Source organism: Manacus candei, unplaced genomic scaffold, assembly GCF_025592945.1.
Source record: "Manacus candei isolate 608988 ecotype Guabito, Panama unplaced genomic scaffold, ASM2559294v1 h1tg000008l, whole genome shotgun sequence".
NCBI lineage: Eukaryota > Metazoa > Chordata > Aves > Passeriformes > Pipridae > Manacus > Manacus candei.
In genome coordinates, this window is record NW_026138056.1 from 4,550,343 (window position 1) to 4,569,327 (window position 18,985).

Here is an 18,985-nt window from a genome sequence, read left to right on the forward strand (position 1 = left end):
GGCTGTGGAAGTGCCAGAAGCAGCTTTGCAGGGTGAGGGGTTGCCTACAAGACCCCCACCCCTGCAGCAGATATGCTTGCTTCCACCCAAGTTTTGGAATAACTAATTTGTCTTAAGAAACTCCTCCAGCTCAGAAGAGGTTACAACCTCCAGCCACCTGTCATCACCCTTCTGCTTGAGATTATCTGCTGGAGGGGCTCTTATTACAAATGTTGCACAATCTGTTGTTACCTTCAAAGTGAACCAAGTTAACTTAAAAAAAAAAAAATCTTTTTAACCTAACTCATTTTGGCAGACATGTAAGAAAATGACAACACGCACAATGAACAAATCTGAGATGATGATAATCACCAGCTGAAAAGATGGTGACAAGCAGCTGAGGGGCAGTTACCTCTTCTGCATCATAGCAAGATCAGACTGTAACTCCTGCCCGTGACTTCATCAAACTACAGTTTTGTCTTCTAAATGGCAGTTTATTTTCTATACATTGCTAGAATCAAGAAAAATTATTATTATTCATCTGTGTAGCTAGAGCTAACATCTTCTACTTAATCCACGAACAACACTCCTTCTGCACAAATGCTAGTGATTATTCTTTTTTTGAATAATCCTGTATTGTTACAGCAGTTCTGGGAAGCTTCAATTCTTCTGGGGGGGAAGTTATGTTTGTTTGATTTGGAGATGGTGGGAATTTTTTTTTAAACTCCAACATCTTTTCTTGTTTACAGCAGTACCAAAAATCCTCACAGACTAGTTTCTATAGGCCATAGAGAGATGCCTGGAACTATGATAGTAATTCCTCTGAGGACTCTGGGGATGATCACAGGGGAAAGGGGTACATAGAAACTGTAGAGACTATGCAAGAAATAAGCAGCATATGCAAGAGGCTTTGAAATAACTGCCTAACATACACAAGCTACTTAACACATATTGACTGACCCCAGGAAAAGCTATGCAGGTGTGAAGGGGCAGCAAGTAAGTTTTGGGGAATCACAAAATTCATCCGCATTAAATGGTTTATGCAACTAAATGGTGAGATTAAGCACCAACTGTTGTTCTAGGCACGCAAGTGCTTTGAAAATTTCATTCCATCATTTAATTTACTTGAGTTCTAAAAACACCAAACCTCTTCAATTAGTATTCAACTACATAACAGGTTGTTAGTCTGCAATTCAGCATTATTTTTAGACACAACTTTTAGGCTCATGGTCGTGTTTTCACAAATAAAAACTAGTTAAGAATCTTTATCTCATGATCTTAGGTTACGTTCACATCCTGTTCACACACATCTTGCTTTCTGTTTTGTCACAAGGACAATACAGCTCAGACACTTTTTACTACCACTTCTGTATTTCCAATTAATTCTTGTAGTTCTTTAATTCTTGTAATATTTATTCCATTTTCAGCTACTGTCAAAATCCAAGTCCATCAAAATTTTCCCTTCTTCTTTTTGACTCTCTAGGGAAAAAGCTAAGGGATGGCTGGTGGATGTGTAGTTTTAAAATTTAAACTAAAACTGTTAAAAGTTAATGTTGTTAGTCCTTTTCCTCCACGGTTTTTCATATCAAATATGCTACATTTACAAGACAGACATTTTTTTAATTGCCAGTACAATCGACTACCAAAGAACACAAATAGGATTTTAACCATATTGTAGAATTATACTGAGATGATCGTGTATATATTGACATAATCTACACCTCTAAAACTTCTACTTGCAATAAAACTGAGCTTGCACCATACTTAGGAAATGCCCCTCTGATCCTAATGCACAATTCTGGTTTACTCCATAGAAGAAAGCATAAAGTACACAAGGTAAGCCCTCAAAAGGCATGGGTTTGTGAGAGATTCTTAAAAGTAACATCTGTTTAAATCATTAGAAAATGAACCTAAACAGTTCATTGAAATTTGTTTTGTCAAGTCATCTCTAGATTCCATTAAATGAACCTTTCCTAACACTTTCTTTCCCTAAGACTCAATAATACAATTTAGAAAGGAAAGCATGTTTGTTCAAGAGAGGCTTAGAACAGAACACAAGGTCCAAACATTCTTGAATTTTAGGAAGTCTACTTACTCTACACTGTCTTTATTTACACTGGAAGAGCAAGAGACAGAAAACTGTGAGGAGCTGTAGCAATATCAAAGTGAGGAGGACATTTTAAAAGTGAGAAGGACATTTTAATACATTGCCTTTGCACCTAGTGTTTCCCATGGAGAAAATAAAGAAATCACTCCAACACCAAACACTGTAATGAAAATTTAAAAGAAATATAACTCAATACTAACATCTCCTAAACCCTACAGTACAGACTGTTAGACAATCAACAGGGTGACACACCCTGATTTACCTGACAGGTCAGTTAAATTACGAGCCTTCATTGCTTTGGCATTCCCTTCCCTCTCCATGTAGGTCCTGGTCTCCAAACATTGATAGGTAGCATCACAGGAACAAATAAATTGAAGTTCTGAGCTGATTTTCACACAATTGCTGAAAACCTGTAAGATAAAGGTGAAGAACATCTGAAGAACAGATTATTGAGAAAGAAAAAAAAAAGCCTGCAATATGAGGACACAAGATACTTCTTTCTGAATATAGAAACTCCACTTGCCTAGCTATCATCCTTTACTATGAACAAACTTTCAAAGACTATTTCTCTCTAGTACTCATGAGTCATTTTCTAACATCGCGTCTTTGGCAGCTTGAAGCATTTTGAAAGTGGAAAGCAAACAAAATTGCTTTTAATGCACTCATAAGAGGGTACTTCAGGTTTTTTAAAAGCCATTTTTTCTCTATCTTTTAGCTGCTAGGAGGCTTTAAATGGGACCCCTGTAGGTTTTTGTCTGTAAACCATACGAGAGCATAAAAGCTTGGAAAACTTGCAGAGATTCTGAAGCAGGTTCACACAGCTTCATTGAAACTGTGTGTGGTTTTGAAGCTCACCAGGGCTCTACTCACCAGGAGCCATTTAAAATTGCCAACTTAAAAAGTAGATTTAAAACTCATAAAGGATTATGATGAAAACCGAAGACTTATATTGCAGGCTTCCAGTTTGAAAGAAAAAAATACCATTCTGTAAATAGGGAGGAATGGGTTTTCATTCTCTAAAGGTTTTGGGTATTGTTTCTTTGAAAACACATACAGTAGCCTGAAAAGGGGATCAGAGTAACCTCTGTAAACACAGCCTGAATTAACCTGCATCAAAGTGATTTACCCGTATCAAAAGAATCAAACTGATCAATGCATTATACCAACACACGGTGGCTCAACTATCCTAAATGCACTGGCAGGACTGTTACAATAGAAATGTGTCAAATCTTTCCCTGTCTTTCGAGGTGACTCTTCTCAACCCACTTCAGTATCAATCAGAACAGCCAGCAAGAAAATGAGGCTTGGAAAACCACTATAAATACCACGAGAAATGTTAAACTACTTTCATTTATACAAAGAATCAGTCAAATAAGATTTGCTAATACCATTATCTCACTACCACCTCATAATATATTGTAAGGTTTATTAGAACTTGGTGCTGCAAAAGAAGATGGAAAAGTGTTGGTTTGAATGAAATTTTATCACAATAGAGTCTAATATGGCAATTCTTGTACCTATACAGTCATCACTGAAGGGTGTGAGAGTTCTGTGAGGAAACATTGTCAGACTGGATTTTTACTTCAGTCAATAGAGAAACTCTAGTAAAATAGCAAGAAGTTAATGGACAGACATTAAACTGGTTTTTGTGTTTTCTGATGGCAAGTGGTACAACGGATGGATGATGTTTGATACTATTTAAATTTGTTGTGGGACTGATTTTACCATTAGTGTTTGCTTTTAGCTTTTATACTCATTACTTATCAATTTTATACTCATTGGTAATAAAGAATGCTCAGCAGTCCTGTTGATTTCAGTTTAACCATTCAATACATCAGCAGCTCTGCAATGCCAGGGAATCAATGTAGCTGTTCACTGGAAATATAAAGAACATGGGCTTGGTCACAGAAGCTTATTTTTCCACAATCACAACCAGCAATGGAATTAATTCCTAACTCAGGAAGGTCTATGTAATGTCTCTTCTGCTAATATATAATATTCCAAAAGCTGTTTTTCCTAGCATTCTACTTGGCTAGGAATCCACTGTCCCACATCAAATGATCAAAATCGGTAATATGTGAGCCCTTGCACAAGAGCAGAAGGGAATAGAGATCAACAGCTTCCTAAGTCCTTACAACAGCTGAGGTTTTAAAGAGCTTCCAGAGGTACTACGGGAAACATTCAAACCATGAAGAGGACACCAAAACATTTATCTCTGCCTGTTGGGAGGGGACAGAGGACTCTACCTCAAATGTAGATACAGGAAGCAAGATACACTGATCAGGTGCTTAAAAGACTTTGTTGCCAAAGACAGCTCCATTATACACCTTATGGAGACACTTGTGCTTCAGAAGAAGGTAGAGAGGGAAACAAGGAGGGGTAATGGGAAGGGGAAGGGAAGTTTATTCCTGGATCTTAAGGGTAAGTAGCAATTCTGAAGCATGGCATTAATACAGCAAAAGTGTAATGTAAACAGATACTCAAGTAGTCTGTTAAAAAAAAAAAAAGAGAGAGAGGAGGGGGAGAAGTACTATTCAAGTACTACTCAAAGAGAGTAAAGTCTGGAAGAGCACAGCCCATGGCTGGCATCTCAGTATTTCTTTTCCACCACTTAGACCAATTTGAAGAAAATCCCTGCAAAGAAGCTTTCATAAGATGGCATTTTTGTGATTCAGTATAGCACCAATATTCCTTTTGAGTTTTATAACTGTTCCTAGAACATTCTTGGCAATGAATTTAAACTTTTTGAAAGAGGTCGCATTTCACTGTAAATGGTTATCTGGTATTCACAACACAAAATAAGCATTTGAATATTTATTGTGAGCACATTGCATTTTAGGGAGAACACACAAAGATTCTTACCACAATTATCTTGTTCCAGCTTTAATATATTAGCTGTCACCTCTTTAATGGATCTTGTGAGAAAGGAAAGTTTCTTTCTTTAAGTCTCTTTTCCCCCTGAACGCAATTACCACCTCATTCAGAGCTCTTTGTGTCCACCTAATCTCTCTGATTATGTCTCTGACACCACCACAATACTACATGACTGACATACCTGACAGCTGTGACTAGTGACAGAATACTCACAATGAAAACCAGCTCTATGCAGGATGAGTATTACCTACCGCCAGCCTTACAGAACAAACATGGAAGGAAGGTAAAAAGGGGTGGGGGCATTTCACGACCAGCCTAACCCCTACCGATTTCGCCTCCTTTTAGAGCCAAACAGCATTGACAGGCAGAGCCTCTTTGTACATACCTACCTAATGAACCAATTGTCGGGTGAATACAAAAGAACACCCATTAGTATTTTAATTTTTAATTTATAGAGTGGAAAATGCATGTTTGGAGACCTGACTTACAAGCAGGACTTGATGGACCATTTTGTCTCACTCCAGCCCTTTTATGCTTCTCCGGGTCATAACTCCCAGCTGGTGCTCAACTGTCAGATTTAGGCAGGTGGCTACAGATGAGAGTCTGTGAGGAAAGCTATACCTGAAAATGTCATTCCCAGACAAAAACTGCCCCTGGAATCAAGGACAAACTATTTCAGAATACAGCATTTTGAGCCAGAAAGACATGAATTAGTATTATGAATAACTGGGTAATACAATAGCAGTAATGAATACGTTAATCAAGAAAAATATTAAGAGTGCTTTACAAAGTGTCTTATATTTTAAAATTCCATGGTTTTAAGTGGTATTTACACATTAAAAGCTTCATCTTGTCAGCACCGACTTTCTTCTCCCCATTAAAAAAAAAAACAGTGAGAATTTTGGGAATAGAGATAAAGCCAATTTTTCTAAATATGCTGATTATTCAGAACAAAAATTTAGTTGCAACTCTCTGAGCTCTTGAGCAGCTCTACAAATAACACACTCCTAGAATCAGAGAGAAGGGGCAAAAATCAAAACAACATTTCCACGTTGGAAATGTCTAGAGCCAAAACTTGCCACTCAAGCATCCAGTTTTCAGAGACAGTATTTACACAAAATTAATCCAAGTGCTTTATATCCGTCTGATTTTACATCTAAAAATGCTCATGCAAGAGTGTTCTCAGACAATCATACAGTAGAAATAAAGCATGCAGGATTGAAGGATACGCTTAGGAAAGCTTTGTGGTCAAACAGTATGTTATTGTAAGAAGAATTTTCATTTTCTGTCTTAACTTTCTTATGCTGCAAGTAAGGTGGTTTTGCTCTTACTATAGATTCAGCACATTGCATTAGGTTTGAAAAGTCATGCCTGTCTTCCTGATAAGATGTATATTCTTCATTTATGCTATACAATGAAAAAAGTAAGGCACAAAGTTCTATTATCTAGGGTTTTTGGGAAAAAAAGTAGAAGATAGCTAAAAGTCAGGATACTGAATAACAGTCCTAGGGACAACTGATCTTAGGTCAGCTGCCCACTCTCTCACTGGTTTCCAAGGACTTTTGTTCCCATAATCCCTTCTTTCATTTCCAAAGATGCTGCAATATAGAAAATCGATATGCTTCACCTGCAGAAAATACATTACCTACTAAACTCATAGTGAACTTTGTCAACCCCATAGCCACCCACCTCCTCCACAAATCATAGGAGCAAGAATATACCAGCATTTCACTTATCAGGAATTTCTACAACAGAAATGTCCCAAAGCATTTAGTACTCTAGTTCAAAAAGCCACCACTGCCCTCAGTAACTTACTTTATACACCAAAAGACACTCACAAAATTCTCTTTACCATTTTAACCTTTTATATGATCAAAATAATCTTCTAGACAGCCAGGCCTTGATATGCACCTTTACTAGGTTTTCTGAACGCTAATTAGTTTCAGATGCCAGGGCAACAATCTCCAAAACACACTGAAGCACGTGTACAGAATGTATTATAACTCCATTTGTAGTCAATGATGTGAAAACTTTACAGAGCTCTTGAATAATTATGATTAGTAATATCCCAATTAGGTTGAGCAGGTACAAAGACATCCTCAGTGCTAGACACTAAAAGAACTTTTAAAAATAATTTATTTCTTAATTTTCTCTCTGACTAGTGTTAAAAACAAGTAAGATGAGTGTAATTAAAAAGACATCATTTCAGGTTTGTTTGGGATTTTTTAAAGTTTGCTGCTCAGGAAGTTTGAGTCAATCTTGCCAGTCTGAGACAAGAGATTGTACCCAACAACACAAGAAAATTGAAAAAAGTATCAAAATTGACAAAGAGCAAAATGAGAGAAGAATTATACCTAAAACTAATTCTGCTTATTTTATCAAAAGTATTATGGTTCAAACTCTTAATCAAATCTGCAGTCTTGGAAAACTGGTCAGAATTGTTCTATTTTTCTGTATCCCTAAAAGATGTAGAGACAGAAATCAGGACTTCTTTGTAGTAAGCACTGGACAACTCACAGCAAGGTCATCTTGACTACAAGAATTTACTACATAAATAAAGCAACCATGGGGAAAGGAAGCAGTCTCAGTTTATGGACTGGGAATGGAACCAGTTTGAAATGACTTCCTCAAGACTTTTGAAGTCCCACTGATGTTTCCATTCTGTAACTAAAAATACATTGGCTACGCTCTAGCTCTTGCACCTTCATTACTGGTTAAAGACTTTATCCAGAACTGGCAAATCATTTGTATATCAGACTTGGGCTTGAGTTTGCATTGCACATGCTAGAGCATATATTTTCCAAGAGAAAATTTCCTTACATGCCAAAGTCAAGTCTTGAGATGGCAATTATTGCAAATACATTCAGCGATGGTTGTAATCGTACCAAAATAGTATTGGGGTACTTAAACTGGGGGGATGAGGGAGAGTCATGCACAATTTATTCTTCAGCAGAATTGTTCTTCTTGGTTAATTACCCATCATGTAGTACTAATACAAACTTCTTTTTAATATTTGTGTAACAGCAGCCCGAGGAGTAGAAGAGTTAAAATATTAAAAGATTACCTATCCTTCTTACATTTTGATTTGTCTTATAAATACAAGTATGGCAAAATATTTCAAATAGCCAAAACAACTGCTGGTACAAGTGCTCTACGGATCTTCTCCAGCACTGCATCTGGATACAGAATTACAAGTCTGCAACTTCCACTTCACACTGCAAAGGAAGTCATTGTTATTAGGAGTAAAACAAGCACACTGGGCTGCAAATAGATGCCAAAATTTTTACCATCACCTGCAAATCAGGATTCCCTCGGATAACGAGGGCAGATCATTTGCTCATACTTGTTCTTCTAAATGTGTTTCACCCATACATATACTTACACATCTGTGCACACAAGCACAGTTCACCAGAGTATCCACAGCAGCACATCCTGCATCCTTTTCCTCTCTCACATCCAGTCCAGGTGGCAACACAGGAAAAAATGCATAAGCATTCCTCCCAGTTCTTCTCATCTCAAGAAAAGCCCATAATAAGTGTGTACAGAGTCCAAGATATCAGGTCTGCTATAGGAACAGCACACAAAGACAATTCTGAATCTAGAACAAATACATAATTATCCAAACTTAGGGCTTCTTATTGTAATTTAAAGGCAGCTCAGTCTTTTTTGCAGTTTTGAAAAAGATTTCTGATTGTGCTTCTAAAACTGCACAAACATAGGCTTTTGTACCTAAGGTCTTTCTCAAATGAAGCAGCCAAGCCTGTCGAGGTGAAGCAGCAGATAGAAGGTTCCCTTTATTCCAATTCTCTACTCAGAAGTACACATCAACTAAGGAAACATGCAAGCAACATCTGGCAGAAAGAGAGAAAGAGGAACATGGTAACAGGATCTCATAGACAGGAGCTTATGTGTTGGAAGAATAAGGAGGTGGCAAGACTTCTCTAGTTTAATTCCTTTTAATAAATCTTCCCTTCCTGGTTTCCAGACTGCTGAGAAACGAGGTTTTATAAAGGAACAGCAGCGTTCATGTACTTCTAAATACTGATGGCGTATATCAAAGGCAATGAGAAGGGTACTTCAAGTTTTTCCTTCCCATTTTTTCAAATTTCACTTGTTTGAAAATGCTGTTAAACAACCTCCTACCAAAATGAATTTCACTCACACTTTTACCAACCTGAAGAAAGGAATAAGGTACATAAAACTATGACAGAACTATGCTGTCAAAAAGCTACATTTCTAGCTTAAAGCAATTTAGACGTGAAGCTCCATGCTACAAAAATAAAATAGCAGACAGCACTGCAGGGTATAAAGGACATGATATTTAAAAAGTCATGATGGTGAAGTCCCAGGTGATTGTTAACAGGGAAACACTGCACCCATTTTTTTAAAAGTGTAAAAAGGAGGATCCCAGGAACTACTGACCTGTCAGCCTCAGCTCTGTGCCTGGGAAGATCATGGAACAGATTCTCCTAGAAGCTGTGCTAAGGCACATGGAGGACAAGGGGGTGACTTGGGACAGCCAGCACAGCTTCACCAGGGGAAAGTTCTGCCTGACCAACCTAGTGGCCTTTTATGATGGAGTGACCACATCAGTGGACATGGGAAGGGCTACAGATGTCATTTATCTGGACTTCTGTAAAGCTTTGACACGGTCCCCCATAACATCCTCCTCTCTAAACTGGAGAGATGGATTCAATCAATGGGTGGACTGTCTGGTGGATAGGGAATTGGTTGGACAGTCACATTCAGAGGGTAGTGGTCAACAGCTGAGAGTTCCAATGGACACCAGTGACAAGTGGTGTCCCTCAGGGATCTGTACTGGGACCAGTGTTATTTAATATTTTCATTAATGACGTGAATGAAGGGATCAAGTGCACCCTCAGCAAATTTGCAGATGACACAAAGCTTAGTGGTGTGGTTGACACCTGAAGGATGGGATGCCATCCAGAGGGACCTGGACAAGCTTGAGAAGTGGGCCTATGGGAACCTCATGAAGTTCAACAAGACCAAGTGCAAGGTGCTGCACCTCGGTCAAGGCAACCCCCAGTATCAACACGGGCTGGGGGATGAGCAGATCTAGCAGCCCTGCTGAGAAGGGCTTGAGGGTGCCAGTGGATAAGAGATTGGACATGAACCAATGTGCACTTGCAGCCCAGAAAGCCAATTGTGTCCTGGGAACACGTTGCCCAGAGCAGTGAAGACATCCTATTCCTGGAAACAACATTTAAGGTCAGATTGGACGGGGCTCTGAGCAACCTGGTCTAGTTGAAGATGTTCCTGTCCATGGCAAGGGGGTTGGTACTAGACAACCTTTAAAGGTCCCTTCCAACCCAAACTATTCTGTGATTCTGTGACATGGTAACAATGGGTAAGGTGATTGTGGAACTGTTGTTCAATGACTCCTACAATTTACGAACTGGAGAGTACTTAACAAAATTAGAAATAAGCCAGTTTATCATAGAACAAAAATTTTGTCAAAAGAGTGTACAGTGAACTTTCAGAGCTTGCTTCCACATGAAGTTGTGGAAACAGAGTATCAAAAGGGTTAAAAAATGTGAACAGGTAATTTCAAAAACAGGCCAATAAATGGAAAAAACGGATAGGTGGGATTCTACCTCCCATTCCTAATCCAATGATTGAAGATGCTGAGGAAATGGAATTGAACCAGTAAGCAGCCAGGCTTATGTCATCTCCCAAAGGAACATCTTTTTGTGACTGTTAAGAGACAGAACACTGGGTAAGATGCACCACTCTGGAGGGCTGAAGGCAGTACTGCTCATGTTAAAATTTACACTGTTTTCACAAGGAACTGTGTAAAAAGCTAGGGGCTGACTGTCAGATCATTGATCTGGTCCCAGTGTCACAAGATGGAAACACAATATTAACAGGTCAGCTTCTGTACTGCAATTCCTCCCCCTGCTCCCCCAAAGCCCCAACAAAAAATTAGCACTGTCTAAGAGTAGGCAGCTTGATCCCTTACCCTCAGCAAAGAATCCTCTAAACAAAAACAGAAATCAGGTAGAATCAACTGTTTACACATAGATTTTATTTCCGTATTTACAATGCTTAAAATAAAATATATCAGTATGTAGCTATTCCCAATAAATGCAAAAATAGAAAACTTCCATTTTCATCAAAAGTGCAGAAACATAAATTAGAAAATTATAACTTTAAAACATACAATGTTATTTCTCAATGTTTTTACTATGAAAACAGATTTGTAAAACAAGCACCATCGTTTATCTTACAGAATTCTTTCCATCAAAGCAGCATCACAGGGCAAAACAAGTAGGACATTAGTACAGAAATATAGTAGCAAACCTTTGAATATCTTAAGTGGTATAAACTGTTATAAATTCTTATAAACACTTATAAAATTCTTCTGACTATTTTTTTGGAATAGCTTTACCACGTAGCCGAATATTAACTGGGCCATATTCCATCGTCAGCACAACGAAGAGATCTTCAAATATTCCTTCTGCCTTTGGCTTGAACTGGACTGGCACATTGATGTAATGATAAGATCTGCAAAAAGGCAATTATGGGCATATTAGTTATTAATTAATGAGTTAATCCTAACAGACAGACAAATTCCTGTCTACTTTTCATTTTCACCAAAACGGTGTATCAGATGTGCACTGGATCATCAAGTTTATTTTTTATAGATTTAATTATCTATTTTTCTTCTGAGGGACTTTGATCATAAAGGTCATTTTTTCCTACTGATTATACAAAGTACTACAATACTTTACTGCTGCTAGTTTACCTGAATGAGTTTGGTCTTTGCAATAATATTGCCAGTATGTAAACTATATTTAGAGCATAATTACTGCATTTCTTCCCTTGAAAAATCATGTTTCAAATAGACTTAAAATTTTCAATTCGTGTTTTGAATTCCACATATCTGAAGATACTAAAGTATTTTCCATTACTTTAATTGCCTCCACATTAAGAAATATTTTGCTGAATCATTGCAAATCAATATACCCATCCTCAAAGAGTGTTTTGGACATTTTTACACCTTTTTAGGTTACATAATTCCTCTTCTACTCAGATTGCATAAAAACATACCAAATGTAATGGGTCGCTCTGTCAACTGTCAAAAGCCTAGACTGAATAATTTACTGAATAATAAGCTGTACAAGCAGGAAGTTGGAAAAGTTGAGTGGCAGCCAATTGGATTCCATGGCATGCAATAGAAATATCCAGCACTAAGAGACAGGTAACAGTAACGGGCACATACTGGAACAAGGAAAAATGAACAGCATCACTTAGTAGAAAAAGAAAAGAAAGCTTTGTTTGCTTTTATTGTACTTTCAGTTTTCTCTCCTTAAAGCCCTCTGGAATGTGCTTATATCCCATACTTTTTCTCGTTTTGTTCCTACCTTTTCATATTCCTTTTCTCTACACTAATTCAACCTATCACAGTCAGTCTGTGTTCTTAACCATCTACATTTGAAAATCATAATACTGGTCCTACATACAATCCTTATTTGTTAGTACCACCCTTAGTGCTAAAAGAGGCACACTAGTAAATGTATTTTGTTTTCTTTGGTTTTTGGGGGTTGTTTTTCTGTTTTGTTTTTAAATTTTCTTTTTTTCTTTTTTACCAGATCCTGGTCAATCAACTAAGAATACACACCTTCAGAATGAAGGTACTGTATTTTTTTCAATCAGGTTAATACAGAAACAAAGCACTAAATATGTTGTACTGAACCACAATCAACAGTGTACCAAAGGAATACAACCAGATCACAGTTTCATGTCTCATACTTGATTGCCAAGTGTTGTATAACAAATCTGGCAGGCTGTCTCTTTCTCCATCTACAATATACAGGTTGAAGATACTTATTCAGCTTATTTTTAAGAAATCCATTTTTTTAAGTGAAGAACATCAGTATGACTACTTAATCTGTAACATGCATTATGTTAGAAAACACAAATTTTACTAGGAATAGAGTCTGAAGCTGCATATAACTAGGCCACCTAAGAATTCACAAAAATAAAAGTAAATTCAGTAGAAAGCCAGGAGAGTTGCAGAAGTCTATATATAATAATATATGTATGCTTCCTTACATACTACATACCACTTAAAAAGAACAGTATGACCAAACTCAAACTTACACTACGAAAAACTCAACAGTAAGTTATGTATTACTGTTTTTAAGATGTGGCCACATCTGGTTGTCAAATATTTATTTCTAGATTATGTACTATATGACCTCAGTGGTACTCAAGGCAGAGCAGTTTCTTAGCATATGACAGCTATATTAAATTCCTCTTGACCTCTAAACTCAGGTGTCCATTTGTTAAGTGCTAAACACATTATCATTCTTCCCTAAAAGCAGAATTAGTCAGACATTACATAGTCTGTTTTGTAGCAGTCAGTTGATTTCTAACAACTGAGATAAGACTCACCACACTTGCTTCCTAATCCAAAGGGAAAGATGCTATTTTCATTTTCTTCAGCTAAAAAAACTAGAAAGCTCAGATTCCAGATACAACAGCTCTTTGGGCTACTACATAGCATAAATGTTCTAAGAAACGAAGCAACCTGGAGCATTTTTCTCAAGTAGAGTAGCCAGAAACTACTCAAGAATAGCGTCAGGACAAGTAGAATTTACCCTGTAATTAATTCTTTTTCTCTTTTTAAAAAAAAACTTTTATTTTGTTTCAAACTTCCCATTATGCCTGCGACTCAATTAGTCTTTGAATACTGTATGGCCTCTACAGGTTGTTGCACCAGTTTCAAGTGGTATTTCTGAAAAGTCAGGCATGTCTGAAGCCTGTTTAATAGACAAACTAAACACTGCAGTAGGTAAGCTGAAAAGGAACAACCTGGGTAAGCACTATCTAAGCCATAGTAACCAGATGGCTCATCAATGAATAGTGACCCCTGACACCCAGAAGGATAGCTATAGGAAACAAAAATTATTAGTGAAGAAAAAACCTCCAAACAAACAGTTCTACCTTGACTATTATCTAAAACATATGCTACCCTGTAATCAACTTATTTCAGATGGTTTCTGAAAGCAATACAATTAGAAACACCTCTGTTTTCAAACTTTTTTTAAATAGGCATAACAACTTGGTAGTTAGCCAACTTAGCCAAACACTTTTTTAAAATTCCAGTGTTTTTTCATGTTTCATCCATATATTTGTATCATTTAGGAGCCATCTTGTTAAAAGTATTCTCTTTGCAGTAAAAAAAAAAAACAGACGCAAGATAAAATTCTGTAGCAGTGCTATGTGTTGGTACTTGTGATGACATAACCAACTGAAGAACTGGTAAATCACTGCACCAACAACTTCTGAAGGTCAGACTCGATATTAAATACAAACTTGCAGCTTTATTATCCAGATGTAAAACTTGATTACACAGGATTGCTTTCAAATTTGGACCTCAAAATTAAGAGCATTCAACAGACCATGTTTAATATCTAACACGTTCTTGGTAAAAAACATATAGGTAGGTGGTACTTTCCATTTTTACATTCTTATTTACAGACTAACATTTCAAGTTCCTGCAGTTTTCTTATCCAGTGAGTTTTGAACATTACTTCATATGATGTCCAAATTCAGAAGGATCTAGTTTAGAAGGAAACAGTTAACATTGGCTCTTAGTAGCCTCCTTGACGCTGTTCTCAAACAAAAGCCATTTAAAACACTTTTAACACTTATTTAAAAGCATCTATCCAAGTCAAGTAATTCTGTGCTTTATGGTCATAAATGGGAGAGTTTCTTCAGAGTGCTATATGTTGACTTCAGAGAAGATATTTTTTAAAAAGTTAGGAAAGGTCAGTATTTACAACCAAAGAAAAAACAGCCAAAGTTATTAGAAAAAAAAAAAAGGTAGACTGACTTTTAAACTTGTTAAGTTTACTTTAGAAAAATGCAGTAGGAGTTCATAATTTCTTACAGAAAATACACCAAATAGCTTTTACAGCATTTCTCAAGAACAGTTTTGAAATATCAGAGTGTCTTCCAGTGAAGTTACTCATCTTTTTGTCAAGGATGACAAAATCAAGTTATCCTGTCCTTTGTCTTCAGCTGTACAGACCCAGATCTAGCTAGTTATCTTTATTTGGATAGATTTTATCTTGGTCACTACCTCCATAAAAAAACTCTTCTGTGCCATCTCATGTGAAATATTTTTTAAAAAATGACAGTTAAATAAAAACACTGGAACACATGCCTAAGTGGAGTTACAACAATTTGCATTGATAAGTGGCCTTAAGAATACCTTGAATACCTTTGGCTAACACCACCACAGCCCTGTCTTTATAGTAAATGCCAAGCAGATTAGGAGTCAGAATACCTAGCTCCATTTAGAATTTTGCTCCCAATTTTTGTCCCATATACTCCTAGTTTCCCTGTGTTTAAAATGGGGACCCTGTCCAAACACAGAGAATGTATGCTGTAAAACTTCTAATGAAATGGTTGCATTTCTGCCTTCCTGACAATCCCACTGTTGCAGATAAGCATGTGAGATGCTATACTTCTGGAAGAGATGACTAATACTACTGTCAAATACTTGCTGTAATGAACTCCACAGATGACTGGGTTTATTTTCAGGGATTGTTACCACCAACTCGAAAATCTCTTTTATGCAGGTAAAATGCTGAAATACTTGGTATGACCAGGCAATTCCACTGGCTGCTCAAACCTTGTATTTGCAGAGAGTCTTTGATGCAGCTCTGCAGGTTTGTCAAATTAGAAGCATGATGAAGGCAATTTGCTTGGTCTGTTGTGCAGAAAGTATAAATGGAAGGAATGACTTGATTGTGCACAGCATGCCAAATGGTTACATGAAGCATTAAGCTTAACATTAAAAGCAGCAGCACTGTTAGAAACAATTTGCAGGGAAGAAATTGGCAGATGCAGAAATAACTGTGTGGTCTCGTTCTGCTTCTAACCAAGATTAGAGAGTACAGCTTGGCAAGAAAAAAAAAAACTACAAAAAACCCTCACACAAAATCCCAAAACTTAACTAAAGAAAAGGCAACAAAAAAGCCCAACCCTTTACCTAGACAGCAAGAATATTTTTATCTACATCTTAGCACTGTATATATACATAAGATATTTATCTCACTGAATTACTTGGTTAATTTTTTTGTTAGGAGAGAGAGAATGTTAGCATATGCATCACTCACCTTAGAGAGTATTTCAAGTGCTTGATGTAGAAAGGCTCTCTGGGACTTAAAAATTCCAGCTGTAATTTAATATGAAATGCTTAAAAGTGCACTATATATATGCCTATCATATTCAATTTATGACAAGTCACTCACAAATACAGTCGTACACAGACCCATGGTGTAAAAATAAAGAATGCCCACACTTGTGAAAAGAAAAAAATTCTTATCTCCATATTTTAATGAAGTTAAGAAATGAAATCACTATATCAGAATAATAACAAGCCTATATTATTTTTTCAGTTGTAAACATATTATAAATACACTCAGTTATTCAGTCACAAAATAGAAAAATTGCAGGAGACTAAAATTCTTCAAGTATTGGTCATTGAAACTAACAAACTAAGACTTGTACTATTGCAATCTTTGTGAAAAATAAAGGAAAACAAAAAACAAGAAACAGTGCAATTGAACTATCTGTTTAAGATAAAGTCTGTCAAACTTACCACATGTGTTTTAAGCGAATTATTCCGTAAGTTGACCTTTAATGTACATGTTTCCCCAACTCTAGCTGGAGGAAAAACGTAGAGGTCTTGTGGTGCATATACCCCTTGAATTATCTCCTTTTGTCTAATTTGAAAAAGGGATTTAAGATATTAACATTTCTGACTTATATGATCTGGATATATTGATTGCATACTTAAAGATAACAGGTGTATTTTCTGAGATTAAATCAGGAAAAATGGAAAGATCCAGAAGATATTTACTTATACACACCTTCAAAGTCCAAATTTTTCCCCCATATGCTTTACTAGAGAACTAGACTCTTCTCAGAGATGCCATGTTTAACCGAAAAATTTTACTCCCCCTGACATATTCACATCATCCCACAGGAAAAGAACTGAAAATTAACTTAAGACTGAAGAAGAGCAAGGTTAAGACATGCAATACAGTGGTTTTCTCAGAATTGACTTTATAGTCGAGTCTCCAAAAGGCAAATATAGAAAAAGTATTCACAAAATTCTACTGCCGATATCAGTTCATTTACCACAGCATATCACAGTCAAACAACTTAGAAACCCAACTGAAAAGGAGAAGCCTGTGAGACTGAACAATACAGAGCCATTAAAAGGTTTGGCAAGTCTGTTTTTTGCAGCTGTTTACTCTTTAACCTGGAATCATAGGGTCATTCAGGTCAGAAGATACTCAGGTGGTCTCCAGTTCAACCTCTTCCTCCAGTCAGGGTCAGCTGTGAGGTCAGACCAGGCTGTCCAGTTAGATCCCAAAAACTTTCAAGGACAGAGACTTCACAGCCTCTCTGTGCAGCCTGTTCCACCATGTAGACGTCCCAAGAGTAAAACAGGTTTTGGTTGTGGGGTCAGGTTCCACCCCCAACCCTTTTACCCAGTTGCAGACCGCTGTTTTCAAGTTTTGTCCATACATACCCTGTTCTTGTGCGTCCTTCAGAGTAAACTTTCATTTCTGGTATAACTGGAAGCTCAGTTTTTGTAAGGGCACTTGCAGAAGTTTCCACAACTGGAGTTGCACTTTCTGTTTTAGCACCCTATTTGGCAAAAATAGAGAAGCCTGTAAACTTCACATTCAAAAGTATTTAAGTATTCCAGTACGTAAGTCATTCCCCTTACCCAATCCAAGACCTTTTATTTAAAGTATAATCTTTCAGGAAAAGGAGAGTCTGGATCATTGAGATAAAAGCAATAATTCAGGAGGAATACTTTAACGTACTTCTGTGCTTTACGAATACTTATTTGTTACAAGACAGTTCACAACAAACTAGCAGTGCAGGTGGAATCTCAAGAAGGCTGCTAGCAACAAAGATTTTACTAAAAGCCAAAAAAAAACCCAATTCCTCTGCAGATATTCTGCCCATATGTCTCAAGAACAACCAAGCTGGCTAAACAACTGCTCAAAAAGAAGGAAGGCATAAGTCAGCATTATAATTTGAATTCTCACAACAAGAAAAAAGCTTTGTAATAATTTTGTATTATGAACAATATATCCTTCTCAAAGAAAGGTCTCTCCAGAGAGGCAGAATCAGATAATGCATTTGTACACTCAGAAATTAGGCCAAAATATTCACCATCATCAGGATGCCCATTTAGTGTATTCTAACACAAGGAGATCAGACCACCCTAAGGAAATACTAATCAAAATAACCAATTTCAAATTCTGCACTGCTTAACGAATCTAGCCAGATACTGTTTGGAGTCCCTTGGGTCACAACATCTTAAACAAAGTTAAAGAACCGAAAGAACCTCCCACACTTACGGTTGTACAACATTATGTCAATTCCTGAAATGGTGCTGACGTTTTAGACAAGCAGTTGATTCCCTTACGCAGGGAAGATGAAAAAAATAGATTCATCTTCAATAGAGCTGCTATGACAAACTTGTCTTTTAGGCATTCATTTCTTCTATTGAAAGAGCTGCTAATCAGTCTGTCAGAAATAGCAGCAGCCAAAAAAAAATTCTTAAAGAATATTTTTCAGTTGCAAATAACCCATGAACCCCAGTAGACCCCAATATATAGAGACAAGAAAGGACTTGCACGTGTCTTGTTTCCAGAGCTTTTAATATTCCATGTAGTGAAAAACTACGGGTATCATGCCTCTGTTATCATTCAAGTTCTGATTTATCAGAAGGCAAGTTGACTGCATGAGAATAAGGTACATTATGGAAAATTATCAGAAGTTACCCTAGTCTTTTTAAGGGCATCTTGAAGTATTGCGTGCTTTACCATAGCCTGTACTGAATTTTCCTGTTTCAAATGGGAACAGTATGTTAACATTCCAAATGATTACAATTGAGTTCTGCTGTCCCAAATCCACCTCAGAAGCACAAAAATTTGTATAGCTTGAAAACTGGAATTATTT

At 36.9% G+C, this 18,985-nt stretch overlaps 1 protein-coding gene across 2 annotated transcripts in view; it reads right to left on the reverse strand.

The window, feature by feature from the left end:
- Nucleotides 1-10,224: 10,224 nt before the first annotated feature.
- CEP192 (centrosomal protein 192) overlaps nt 10,225-18,985 on the reverse strand; it is a 62,770-nt gene continuing 54,009 nt past the window's right edge. For both annotated transcript variants that reach the window (XM_051772561.1, XM_051772571.1), the window contains exons 41-44: nt 17,538-17,656; nt 16,599-16,722; nt 16,114-16,172; nt 10,225-11,485 (exon numbers count right to left, since the gene is read on the reverse strand). In XM_051772561.1, the coding sequence (XP_051628521.1) occupies nt 11,347-11,485; nt 16,114-16,172; nt 16,599-16,722; nt 17,538-17,656 (441 nt within the window). In that variant the 3' untranslated portion in view covers nt 10,225-11,346. The remainder of the gene's footprint in view (nt 11,486-16,113; nt 16,173-16,598; nt 16,723-17,537; nt 17,657-18,985) is intronic.